General features: G+C 38.7%; 1 protein-coding gene across 1 annotated transcript in view; it reads right to left on the bottom strand.

Annotated features, from left to right (window-relative positions):
• Positions 1-6,808: 6,808 nt before the first annotated feature.
• LOC111179752 (doublecortin domain-containing protein 1) overlaps positions 6,809-13,812 on the bottom strand; it is a 224,465-nt gene continuing 217,461 nt past the window's right edge. Inside the window, exons 26-27 of the mRNA XM_089915854.1 lie at positions 9,463-9,613; positions 6,809-6,957 (exon numbers count right to left, since the gene is read on the bottom strand). Of these exons, the coding sequence (XP_089771980.1) occupies positions 6,809-6,957; positions 9,463-9,613 (300 nt within the window). The remainder of the gene's footprint in view (positions 6,958-9,462; positions 9,614-13,812) is intronic.

Below are 13,812 nucleotides of genomic sequence, written 5' to 3'. Positions count from 1 at the left end.
GGCGGACTCTCAACCACTGCGCCATCAGCAGGCGGACTCTCAACCACTGCGCCACCAGGGAAGCCCAAAAGTGGCTTTTGTTGTCATTTCCTGAATGAGCCGGAGGATAGGGGTGCAGAGTGCTGCTCACGCTGTCTCGCGCTGTTGCTGCAGTCTGCCCCCACTGCTGTTGAGAACTCCTCCCTAGGAAGCCTCTTAAACACACAGCTTTAGTTCAATACATCGCTGTGGCCCACATCAACTTTTTCATGGGAACTGGACATTATGTAATAGAGAATACTACTCCTTGGGTGTCCTGGAACATAACAAGGATTGAAAGCTCAAACACAGTTGACGATGGTCAAGTCCAAAGAGTAGAACACACGTTTCAACATTGGGAAAGTTGGTAGGCAGGCTGGCCTCGCAGAGTGCCGGGAGAGAGAGAGATGGTAACAAAAATCAAAATCCACAATGGAATTCAGCCTATCAAAATGACTGCATTAAACAAGAGACAAGGGAAAGTCTGATAAAAAGGGTTTGACATTCTGAATTGATTTGGAAAAATTCCCTGGATGCCAGAGTGTCTTCAGTTTTGCCAGGATGTCTCTGCAAGATCCACTTCCTCAAACAGACTTACTTGTATTCGGAAGTGTAACTTAAGAGTCCAACTGGTATCCATCCTGATATTGTAAGCAAAGTCCTGATATTGTAACAGATTGCATCCTCAAGGTCATGCTGCTCATATAGCAAGGACCATCAAGGTTACTCCATTAAAGTGAGTTTGGAGGATACACCCAAGGACAAGCCTCTTACTGACCGAAGAGGACTAGAGATAGGCTAGCTGATTCCATTGCTAATGTCATCCCTCAGTGGTGAAGGGAGAAAATAATCATAACAACAGCAGAATTATGGGTTTATACTGAAAATGCCATGGAGCCCCTAATGCCAGCCAGATCCACAGCTTCCTAAGGAAGGAACAACCCACACCAACGTTGCCTACACAGGCAAGCTGTACTTTGTATCATGTGATCCCTGACATCCTAATGTAAAGGGATGAGTAAAAGGCAGCTATTGGCTGGCTTGCAGCCATTCAGTTGTCCGTCAGAAGACACAAAGAAAGTAATTCAGATGGTAGAGTGGCCCTAGAGAAATACAAAGAAATACAAAGGGAAGGCAGCAAACAGAAGCCATGAAGCAGCAGAAGCCATGAGAAGGCAAGTGAGCATTTTAGCCTAAAGCAGGAGAGCTCATGAAAAAGTAGGAAATTCACAGAAGCAAGAAGCACAGAGAAACAGGGAAGTCACGAGCAGGAAGGGCAGACTACTGGGTAATCATTTGGACAGTCAGGCTGTGCGCCTGGAACAGAGACCACTGTGAAGCCTGTGTGCTGGGCTCTCCTTTGCTTTCCCCCTTCTTTGTTAACCCTAACAAACCTCCACCTCCGGAGGTAAGTCGAGTGTATCTCTGTAACTTGAAGCCTGAGCGAGCTTAATATACGATGTCTAGTCCAGCTTTCATATTAGTTCCCTTTAACCACTTCTCACTACACTTAAAAAAGAAAAACCCAGGGCTTCCCTGGTGGCGCAGTGGTTGAGAGTCCGCCTGCCGATGCAGGGGACAAGGGTTCGTGCCCCGGTCCGGGAAGATCCCACATGCGACGGAGCCTGCGTGTCCAGAGCCTGTGCTCCGCAACGGGAGACACCACAACAGTGAGATGCCGACGTACCGCAAAAAAAAAAAAAAAAAATTAAAAAGAAAACCCAGACGCCTCAGCATGACCTACAAGGCCCTCCAGTCTGGCTGGTGGCCACCTCTCCCACCTTACTTCATGCCTGTTACCCCAACATTCCGGCCTCTGTACTCTCCAAGTAGCCACACATCTACTGCATTCACCTTTGCATGCCCAGTACCCAGAACAGTAAGTGCCTGGAGATGCATACATATGAATTAGTTCTTTGAAAAGCTAATTTTCTTTATAGTTTCTGTCTTCTAAGGAACGTGGCTGTCTCCCAACCTATATGGATTTCATTTATGGGACGAGAGAACTACCTTGAAAATTAATTTTTCTGAGAGCACTTGTTAGTGAACCGAAATAATATCCTGTGGAATTTCACACTGTTAGATGAGCCTGCCAGGGATGCGGGTGGCTCAGGCTTCTGTATTAACTAGACTTAGAGCCTACATGGAACAGAGAGGCTCAGCCTTCCCCCTAGCAAGCAGCTCCTTCACTGGAGAAAGGGTTACTTTACAAAAAAGACCCCTGTCCCTGTTCCAAAACCCTCTCTCTCTCGGTACATACAAAAATGCATAAGAAAACTCCAGGAAGTAGGCTATTTCCTCCCCCTCAAAATTACTCTGCTCCTTGATGTATGTACCATAGCCCTGACCTTATTCCTGTGACCTTTAAAATAGCAAGATGTTATCAGCACTGAAGGCAGCTTAATTAACGCGGGAAGCTTCAGCACCTCAAACTTCCTTGTTTTGCCTCCAGTGTCCTGGTTACAATCTCTGGGTGGTCAGTCCCTACTCAAGAACATTTCCATTCTTTCTCAAGGAAATAGTGAGGAGAAAACATGAGGACATTTAGACTCAAGCCCTCAGATAGGCAGCAAGTGCTTCGCTGCTTTCGTAGCCCTTAACACAAAGGTAAAAGGGACCACAGTGCTCTTAGAACTGGTAGTTAGCGCTTGAGCCACACCCAGGTGACAGGAACAGAACCTCAGCTGAGTTTCCCAGCGTGTGGTCAGCTACCACCCTCCGTGGCTGGGGCCTGTTCCTGCACACTCCCTGACCCACCTCAGGTGTACAGAAGAAGAATCTCTGCCATTAAGCCTGGGACTCGGTATTTTATCAAGCTCCCCGGCGACTCCTGTGCACAGGAAACTTTGAGAATCATATTAAGAAATCATCCCTTGCCGATCCACAGACTGCTCCAGGGAGGACAGCTTTTAAAATGAAAGACAGAATTTAAAGGCCCTTCGAAGACAAAAAGCAAGGAAGACAGAGGAGCTACGACCAAAAGGCAAGGAGAGAGAAGAACAGAAGGAAAAGGAAAAAGGGTGGTGGAAATGAAGACAGAATCAAATCTTGTGCTTTGGGGGGACTAACACTAGCAGTTGTGGGAGGTGCCCTCCTCTCCTCCGTTCCTGTCCAGCACAGTTTGCAGAGCCATTTAAGGAGGGCTGCTGGTGGTGGCATCTAGACATTCACTGCCCCCCCCCCCACCCCGCAACTGTCTTAGCTGGTCTGCCAGAACTGACATTCTTGGGCAACCGCACCTGGAGTTAAAACCCCAAGTTCAAAACTTCTAGAAATGATAAGTCAGGACCTAATGGATCCATTGGTTGACTGAACGCTCTATCTACCCCTAAACCAGCACAGGAATACAGCAGACAATGAATGATAGCACATCCAATTCAGAATCACCACTGTACTTGCCATATAAATATAATTTCCTGTCTCCTTCTTCCTCCCTCCCCCAACCCAGTTGCACCATGGGCATAAGCACTTCCTCTCCCCTCATATATTTCTATTTGCACATACGGCACAGGGCGACAGCCTACTGATAGTAGCTTCATATTACAGACTTGCAGAATTAGGAAACGCTACAGCTGGCAGCAGGCACCCACTGAATGTCTGCCATTACTCGGGTTGGTCCATTTACTTTCATCAGCACTCGCCTGAGTGGTCTTTGTTGATCCTGCTTTGCATTTGCTTATGGCCAAGCAGCCCCAAACCATGCCTTTTACTTAGAATTCTAGCTTATTGTGTTAAGAACAAAAAACTGCTGCTCTTTCTTTCTGCTTAACCTAGCCTTAGGAGGGGTTGAGATCTTTTCAGAGGCAGGAGGTAACTGATTTAATAAAAGCAACTGAGGATCACCACTGGGTCCAAATTCCATTTACCTGAGGACGTTTGCATCTCATTTTGCGACAATCTAGAATAACACAGACCTGTGGGTTTTGATCGCTCCCTTCCAAATGATGTCAGACAAAGAACTGCTGTCTTGGTGAATCACAAGTCTCAACAACGCTCAGCGCACACCTGGGCTATTAATAAAGGTTGGCTCACAAATGCTGCAACAGCCAGTGGCCACAATTTCTAAGCGATTCTCTTGCAAAGGAGAACAAATTTATCTTTACCTTTCTGTTATTATTTGCTCGCTTGTTTGTTGCTTTGTTTTCTTGATCCGCAAAAAAATATTTAGTCATTATGAACAATCAAGAACAAAACGGAAATTCAGGGTTATCACGCCACAAAGCTACATTTGGATTTTGAATCATTTCTAATGTGTCCTGTTTTATAAACCTGACATAAGCACCCAGATAAAGTGCTTCTTATGTATAAATGCTGTCATAATCTCAAAATGCTTGTCAAACTTTCAGACAGTTTGTCAGTTTGCTTAGAAACATGCAACTTCATCCCAACACTTAATCAGGCAACAAAAGCTAGAGGTGAGGCAGAAACATCCAGAAACTCCTTTCTCCTGAGGACAATCACAAATGCTGGTACACTGTTGATTAACATCTGGATCAGCTTAAGGGTGTTTGTGAACCAGCAGGAAATAAATTTCTGGAGAAGGCCATGGACTTGAGGATGGTTGCTTTAGTATTTAATAATAAATGATTTCCAGTTGATAGAAAAATATTGAAATGTGACTTACATATATGAGGCTGATTCAAATTTGATAAACATATCCCCAAAGGAAATTACTGGGTTTATTAAAATCCTTGGAGGGCTGAAAAGAATTGCCAACATTCTTATCCTATAGTCCTTGCTGAAGGTGGAGTAACTGCTCCCCAGTCCACCTTCCAGCCAACCACAGAGGAAGGTCAATAATAAGGAAAGAGCAGGGCTGTTCTTAGTCTTAAGTTAAAAGTGGCTATGAACTGCCAAGATATCCCCAGCAAGCCGTCGTCGACAAAGTAAGTGCCGCTGCCTTGCTGGTAAAATGTGATGTGTTGATGACTGTTATATTACATCTAAAATCCCATTTACTAGTAATAAAAAAGTTCAGTTAAGAGTTTTGCCTTACGTCTCCCGGTGCTTGATACAATGTTGTGTGATATTACCAATTTTCACTTCAGGCGTGTTCACACGCAACAGTGAAGACTTCACAAGAATCTGCACATTTGATCTATGGTGAAATTATGCCATTTTCATAGCAAATCAACTTTTCCTTGGCAGCAGAATGATAGGTACTTTTGCACCTAGAGAAATGCCTTTGTTTTCAAGGAATTTTGAAAAGAAATAACAAGTTCCGTGTCTCTGGGGATTGTAATCCAGTTATTGTAAGAAGAGGCCCAACAGGTAAGAATCTTACTGGCGCACTTTCTGACCGGAGCATGTTCCTTAACACTTCTCGTAAAACAAAAGGAAAAGCAAGGTAGGGACACGTGCAATTTTTCTCTCATACGTATCACAAAGGTGTTGTGGAATGACTTCACATCTCTAACAGTGCACAACACATAGAGAAGATGTCTGCGAAAGGGCAAATTGTTGTGTATGTAATGTGAAATTTTGCCTCAGCGGTCTCTGCTTTTAGTGGTGTGGGAAGCAGCAGGAATTTATTCATGCGGCCTTACTGATTTGCAGACTGGGAGTAAATACTAGGCCTTTTGCAGCGATTACCAAGAGCCCCCTTCAGTAGAAATGATCTACTGCCTTCCTACATCACATTAAAGTGGTGGATGGAAGAGTGAGCCCAGCTGAGCCATTCTGTACACACCTAGCCAGGCTGCAATTTATATTCAGACAGAGGTGTGAATGGCTCTCAGAGACAGAGAGAGAAGAGCATTTCTCTGGAAAATTTTCACCAGAACCAGAAGCCAAACTCTGATTTGTCACCGTTATTAAAAAAAAAAAAAAATTCTCTCTTCATCACAGAAAGAAATTAAAAGGTAAGTTCTTCTTTCCCTGTAAGGTTGATACTTAAGATTGCTAAGGATCTCCCTTGGCCCCTTAAGAAAAATCCTTACATAACTTTTCTTACAAGTAGTGCATATATCCTTTCCCTACGTTTCTGTATTGAGGACACAGTCTACGACTTTTGGTTACTGAGCTTATGTCAGGAATTATCCAGCTTCACTCTTGTGAACAACATCTAGCTGTGCCCCATCAGGAGTCCTGTGCTGTAACCACAAGCCAAACTGAAGGAAAGTGGGAGGAGGAAAGATCAATTCATGTGGTGTTTGGTGGCCACCAGCCATTCCATTTAGTAAATGTAGGATTTTAACATGCAAGTTTGAAAAATATAGTGGCTGAGCCAGAAAACTGTCAGTTTGAGTCAAATTTAGTAATAGATAGTCAAAGAGTCTTTTTTATTGTCAAATTATATATGTATATATAACTCATATATATATAAAATAAATAATATAAAGTTATTTATATATAGAACATATATACTACTTGACCCCACTAAATTTAAGTATATAACTATATATATACACTCAAATTGTCAGTCTATTTATTATCAAATTATATATATTATATAAATATATATATTATATAATTTTAAAAGTATATATAATAATATATACTACTTGACCCCACTAAATTATTTTTCAATAATAGCTAGTATTTTCCTTTTTCTTTTCCTGGAAGAAAATACACCTAAGATAGTTATTTTACTGACATTGCTTTGTCTAGTTTTGTTGTCTTTCTAAGAACAGATTTGAGACATCAAATGCCACCCTGTGTAAAAGGTAGAGGGTATAACTTTTAAAAGAGACTGCATGGAATTATGAAAACGATGACTAATCATCATAGAACATCCTGGCAAGCATATGAGTATGTCCGCACAGGCTACCCCAGCGAAGCACAGCACGAACTATGATGGGTCTGACAGGAATTCACTGTGTAGAGGTACCAGAGATTGAAGCTTTGTGGATGGTGACAACACAGCGTCTGTGGCTTGAGGGCCCTGCTGCCTTCGGATTCGGGCATAATTTGCTCTGACCTCCACCAGTTGCTTTAACTCTGTTAAAAAAAAATTATTTTGAGAGACAAGTCAATGTATTTATAGAAAATAATTAAAAGTTCAGGATGATGAAAATCTTGAAGATCCTTCAGAAATCCTCTACTCCCACGTCGGCCTCTCTCATTACACACTTGACTTGCTTATCACATCAGATATAACATCCTTTGGATTTCTACAGAATGGCAGTTGCTAGAGAGGGCTTCCTTCCAAGCTTTTTATAAAGCCTGAATTGGAAGCTAACCTAGGAGTGGTCTAAAAACTGAACCCACTGAAAAGATGGTAAACACAGCATTGAGAACAGTGTTCAGATTTGATGACAAACAGCATAAAGCACCCTTTTGATTTTGCTGGGGGTTCGTGTGAAAGAAACTATTCTAACAGCATCTGATTTGTTTTGCCAAAACAAATCCATTTTTCAAAGACCCAGTGTGATTCTTTGATGGCTAACTTTCACATGCTAAATGTTTTTACATTATAGCACATAAAATAAGTTTTTATAAGGTGTTTAGTTTTGAAATTCCCAGGCTGCCTTATTTTCTACTACATAGTTAAGCCAGTAGGTCACAGAAAAATTATGAGTAGAATGATTAATTAAATGTCCCTTCACAAGTATATATATGTTATATATATATGTATATATAATATATATAAATGCTAGTAGCATTTCTCTCTTGTTTTAAAGCATTCTGAGTATTTAGATTTCTACTAAATGATTATTTCTCAATTATTTCAGGAAAAATAATAAAATGACAGCTCATACAATAAAAGAACTTTCTAAAGAGCAACTAAATTAGACTCTCTGCTATCAATCAGATTTTCTAGAACATATATCACCCACCGAAAAGAACTGAGACAACTGGGGAAACCACCAACACTTTCACCATTAAGGTAATATGGGGACCCATTTTCAGAGGAGAAGAAACAACTCTTTCACGCCATAGTAATTCATGTGGTTAAAGAATTGAAGACGCAGAAATGAATGTTTGTCTACATAGCCTTGTCAAAGATCCACGGAGCTAACAAGGAGGAAAATGGTAAGGAGAGTAATATTTGCGTTTCTAGTTTTCTTTTTTCCTCTTTGCAGTTCTTCTTGGTAACAAGCTTGCTTCTGGGAAGGCAGCCTACATATCTCTTCGTGTTTTGGATACCCTTTTGGCTAGGTTGCCTGAAGCATACTTAGCTTTATTTATCAGAAAGGCCTAATGAATACAGTGAGGCCAGGAGGGTGGGGTCCAGGTAACAGAAAGTCATCCCAAGAGTACGAAAGATTAAGCATAAATAATGAAGGGACTGGGCAAGTACCTTCTACTGCACCACTTGTTTGCTTACTATTCAATTACTTCAAGTGTGTTCATATACTCAACTAGATCGAAAACTCTTTCAGCGAAGGAGCCCTGGCTTATATTTCTTTTATAGGCTATGTACTTTAGGAACACAGAAAGCTGTCAACTACTACTTATTCATGATAGGAACCCCATCATTGGTGTGTTCTTCTAAGTAATCACATAGTGAGGATCACCAAGAGCTGGAGTGAGGGGTACTGGTGAATGATGGGACAACAGAATACAAAGAATACAAAGATTGGCGCCTCTTCCTTGATGTAAGATGGTGCTGGGGGAATATGTGTGGCATCCTCAGAACAGTGCTAGGTATCCCAGTAAATCCTTGTCTTCCTACTTTTTAGTTTCCGTTCCTATACTTTTATCCCTTCTGGGCTAAGTGTAAAGATATGATTGCAACTTTTAAAAATGTTTTTGGTTTATATACCTTATATACAACATAGTAATAATAATCTTATGGTGACTTTTAAAAGAGATAATCTAGCATTAGTTATTTTAAGGACCCCAGGTAATTCACTTCTGAATCTTTTAATTTCCTTTAAAATGATATCAGTGTTCTTCAGAATATCCTGAAAATTATGTCATTGCTAATGTATACCTACTCCGGAAAAGGGTTTTAAATTCCTCAAAATAAATAGGATAAAGGACAAGAGTTAGTTTAATAACAAACGTATGTTCTTTTCCATTTCTAACATTTATCAAAGAAAATACTCAAAGGATAGACAAGATAATAAAACAAGCATATATTTACTTATTACTAAAGAAAAAAATCTTTAAACTGTATATTTGCTATTAATGAAACATTAAGTTTTAAATAACTTGCAGAGTGGGAAGTCAAGGAAGCCTCACTTTCCTCAGGGTTCATGCTAAAGAATGAATACCTTCAAAGGAGGCCCTTTAGAATTTATACAAATAAAGCCCCTTGGATAAAATTCAAGACTAACAGAACTTGAATTCTTTAGATCAAACAGTGTCAAAAGTGAGGTTCCAACAAATAAATACTGGAATTTAACTTTAGTAACATGGAGTAGAAAAGCGTGGAGGAGGATAATTATTAAAAATCATCATGATGGGATGTAAAATTCAGTAAACAAGCCCTTTGAAGAAACAAGTGAATGCTTTAATTCTTCAAACACTTGATGGAAAAGAAAACGTCACCCATACCTCTTTGGGTTCTAAAGCCATGCCCTGTGGACACACAGATGACCATGTCTCGCTCTATGTCGTCCCACGAGTGAATTGGCTCTCCGTCAGGGGTGTACAGTGTTCTGGCTGGGTGGGCCAGTTTGAGACGAGAGGAGCAGTCACTCAGCAGCTGAAACACAAAGGGACACACATACTGGGATGTGGAATGTCACACCATAATTACATATTAAAGAATCAACTCCTTTAAGAGAACTATTATCATGATATAAATATTCATTTTACTTATAATTGTTAGAAAGAGGTACACTGTATAGCACAGGGAACTCTACTCAATACTCTGTAATGACCTATATGGAAAAGAATCTAAAGAAAGAGTGGATATATGCATATGTATAACTGATTCACTTTGCTGTATAGCAGAAAGTAACACAACTTGTAAATCAACTAAACTCCAATGAAAGTTAAACAAAAAAAAGGAAGAGGTATAGAAGGAGATGAGAAGAAGGGCTTACAAATGTTCCCTAATGTGTTAAATGGTAAGGAACTTCAGTGCTTGTCAGTGGATTTGTCCTTGTAGGTCTCTATTTTTCTATGTAGAAGAGGCCTCTTGCTGTTTAAGAAATGACTAAATATGAAGGACCTTGGCTTGAAGAATCTAGACTTGTCAGAATAGCTCATTTTTTTTTCAATGAGCAAGAAGCTAGAAGGACAAAAGCACTGACCTGGCTCTGGCCTCTGTATGACTCAGACAAGTCAGGCAACTTCCCTATGAAAGAATCTCTTTCACTATAAAATCAAATTTTTGGTCTAACACCTCTTTGACTCTATGATTCTATTATCAAAAGTCTTTTTCTTTTCAATTGGTAAATTAAAAAACTATGTTTAGGGGCCTAATTCAATTTCTCTCAATTTTCCTTGAAATATTCATAAAAACACATGTACAGATACGAAGTGTCAAGAGTACTAAAAAGATTGGCTAACCTGTCACCAGACCCCTAAGGGTGGTTCCATTAGTCTGAATAAGACTTTAAGACAAAACAACGCAAGCAAGCAGGAGGAAAGTAAGAGGTTTCCACACACCTGCCTGTATGGCTTTTACCTATCATGCAGGTCAAACACCTGCTCTCCCAAAATGAAGGAGCCAGGTCCACATGTGTTCCAACTCACCTTCTATACTTTTAAAAAAAAATTTTAACAGCTTTATTGAGGTTTAATTTACATGCCATAAAATTCATTAATTTCAAGTACGAAACAATCAATGATTTGTAGTAAACTGATAAAGTTGTGCAACCATCCCACAATACACTTTTAGAACATTCCCATCACCCCAAGAATCTCTCTCATGGCCACTGCAGTCACTTCTGTGACTTCTGCGACTGCAGTACTTCTTTTTATATATCGAATTAGGGGCTACAACTCACAGCAATGCAGGGTGGCAGTGGGCAGAGCTGGGCAAGTAATGGCATCTTGCATTTGGAAAATGAATCAGTAATATGAAGGAAGACATGAAAGAAGTGGTGAGATAATGCAATTCAGAGAGTGAAGTTTTCACTCACTATTGTGAGCAAGAGATGAATGCACTGAATTGAACAGTAATGGAAATTATCCCAGAATACACTCCCATCTGTAGAGTGGGATAGTTAGAGAAGAGCAGTGGGAGAACGGACTTAAATGCAGTCCTACACCTCTTGCTAAATGACAGCCAGTCAGCAGCCATTTGATTCTGATTCAGGATCTAGGGCTGGATCCTAACAGCTCCCAAGTCAAAATTTAGGAGAACAAAGGAGAACTAATGTCTCCTGTCAAGAGATCTCTCCTTGAACGAGGAGACATAAATAGAAAAATGAACATCAGCAACTATATGAGGCTTATGAAAATATTCTACGACATAAAAATGGTATCTGTACACAAGGTGAAGATTTAACAAAAAGATTTAGAGCACAAATACATTTTAGAGAGTACCTATATTGTGCTCCCCCCAAATTTAGTAAAATATGACTTCCATAAACACACACACACACTCCCACACACACACACTCCCACACACACACAGAAATGAGATGACAACAGCTCAAAGGAAAGGAGCATTGCTGAGATGCAGGCAGAGATAATGATGGTGATAATGACGATGGTAACAATAATAGCAGTTAAAATTTACTAGCACATTTCTGTGGGCTAGAAACTTTTCTAAAAGTTTCTAAGGACAATCTAATTTTTTTCTGTGGAAACAATTATTATCCTCCTTTTGTTGATGAGAAAAATGGAGAACAAAGACATTAATATCATAACCAAGGTCACACAGCTGGTAAGAGAAGAAACAGAGGTTTAAATTGGGATGAATAGACAGCCGAATGAGAGGTAAGGAAATAAAAGACTCAATAGCAGAATTAAACTCTGTCTTAAAAGCAGGAAAAAGCAGACTCAATTTTGTAGAAAATCAAATCAGTATTAGGGAGGGCTAAGTTGAGAAAATCTCATAGGATACAGAGAAAGGATAAGACAAAATTTATGAGAAAAATGTAAAACATTTGGAATGTCAAGACATCAGATATTAAACCTATACATTATTGGTGTTACTGGAGAAGAATCCAGAATAAATTAAACTTAAGCAATTATTCAAAAAACAGAAGAAAACGTTCCTATTTCAAAGACCCATGTCTTCAGATCAAATAGGCTAACCTAGGATAAGGCAAAGTTAATGAAAAAAATGACTAGTATTTAAATATAACTGGGCAAAAAGTATGACTTTCAGACATGGGGGGAAAATTCAGTTATGTTTAGACCTGTTTTCTGCAACAATGAATACCAAAAAAAAAAAAAAATGAAAGAAAATCTCTGAAGTTTTTAGGGGAATAGGTTTCAGTATAAGAACTCAGTATCCAGCTAAATTATTACTTAGGTTACAGGAAACAAAAGATATCCTTATGTGTACAAAAACTCAGAAAACATATCACTCAGATACATTTCGGATTATTAAAAAATGAATGAAATTCCATCACCATGGAAAAGTCATAATATAAAGTGACTAATATTAAGCAGTAAGACCACTAGAACATGACACAGCTGTTATAAAAATGGTCAGAAAATAAATGAATTTAAAATTTTAAGGTAAGTCTCCATAGAGAAAAAATAAAGTAAAAATGTAAGACATCACCAAAAAGGGACATGGGCAAGGAAAAGAGAAACCAAAGCATTCAAACTTTCTAGCTATTCATGGGGGAAAAAGATGCTGTTTCTTCTCTTTTTCCATCGTTAGGAATATTTACTTTTATGATTATAATCAATGCAATAAAACAAAAAATCAGAATAAGAGAAACAGTTCTAAAGGAGTAGGCAAAATCATCACCATGTGAACTTTATATGATTTCATTCTTAGAAAATTTATGTAAGCTGAATGAGAAATTAATGACAAAAAGAACGCTTAGTAAAGTGGCCAAGCACAAAATAAATTATAAAACATCAGTAGTTTTATGTTGTTCACCAAAAAAAAGTATTTAAAAAAATATAGTGGGGGTAAATTCATCCCAACATCAAACCAACTCAGAATGTCAATTATTTTAAAATGTGAGGCCCTTCCTTATAAAAAATTATAAAATTTTACTGAAGGACAAAAAAAATGTATATGTATATAAAACAATGCCAGAGAATTCAATCTGGCTGCAAAGACTGAATATTGTAAAAGGTGTCAATTCTTATGAAAGTAATTAATAGCCTAACATAACTACAGTCAAAACTCCTGTAGGATGATTTTAGGGTGTTGAAATGTAATTCCAAACTTCATCTATAAAAATCAACAGGCAAGGATAATCAAGTAAAGTCTGAAAACAAAGTACAACAATAGGCAACTTCTATCAGATATTAAAATATATTAAAAAGCTATAGTAATTCTAAAAGTATTAGATAGCTTAAAAGCAGAAGCTAATAAGAATTTAGTATATTATAAAGTTTGTATTCCAACTCAATGAGGAGAACAAAAAAGATTATTCAGCAAGTAGGGCTGAGATAATAATTTTAAGCCAATAAATAAAACAGACAAAATAGCTTCACTCAAATTTTACACCAGAAGGAAGTTCACACAGTTTAAAAAGTAAACGGGGAAGACACAATTATAAAAATCTTAAGATGAATCTTTCTATGACATAAGGATAGTAAAATACTATTGGAACATGAAAAGCAAAGAACAGACTTTTAAAATATATTAATTTCTGTACCTTAAAAAATCTCCTAGACACAATGGCAAATTGGATCATTGTTACAATAAATTTGACAAAGTTACACATAGTAGGCTTGTTACTTTAAAAAAAGAAGATTCATATCAGTGTGAAAAATACTTCCAGCAGAAAAATAGCAAAGAATTTGTCAGGAATT

Source organism: Delphinapterus leucas, chromosome 7 (genome assembly GCF_059928025.1).
Source record: "Delphinapterus leucas isolate spDelLeu-1000000601 "Yukka" chromosome 7, BTC_Dleu_Yukka2, whole genome shotgun sequence".
Lineage (NCBI taxonomy): Eukaryota > Metazoa > Chordata > Mammalia > Artiodactyla > Monodontidae > Delphinapterus > Delphinapterus leucas.
The sequence above is the reverse complement of the archived record's forward strand: the minus strand, read 5'-3'. Positions and strand labels throughout refer to the sequence as shown.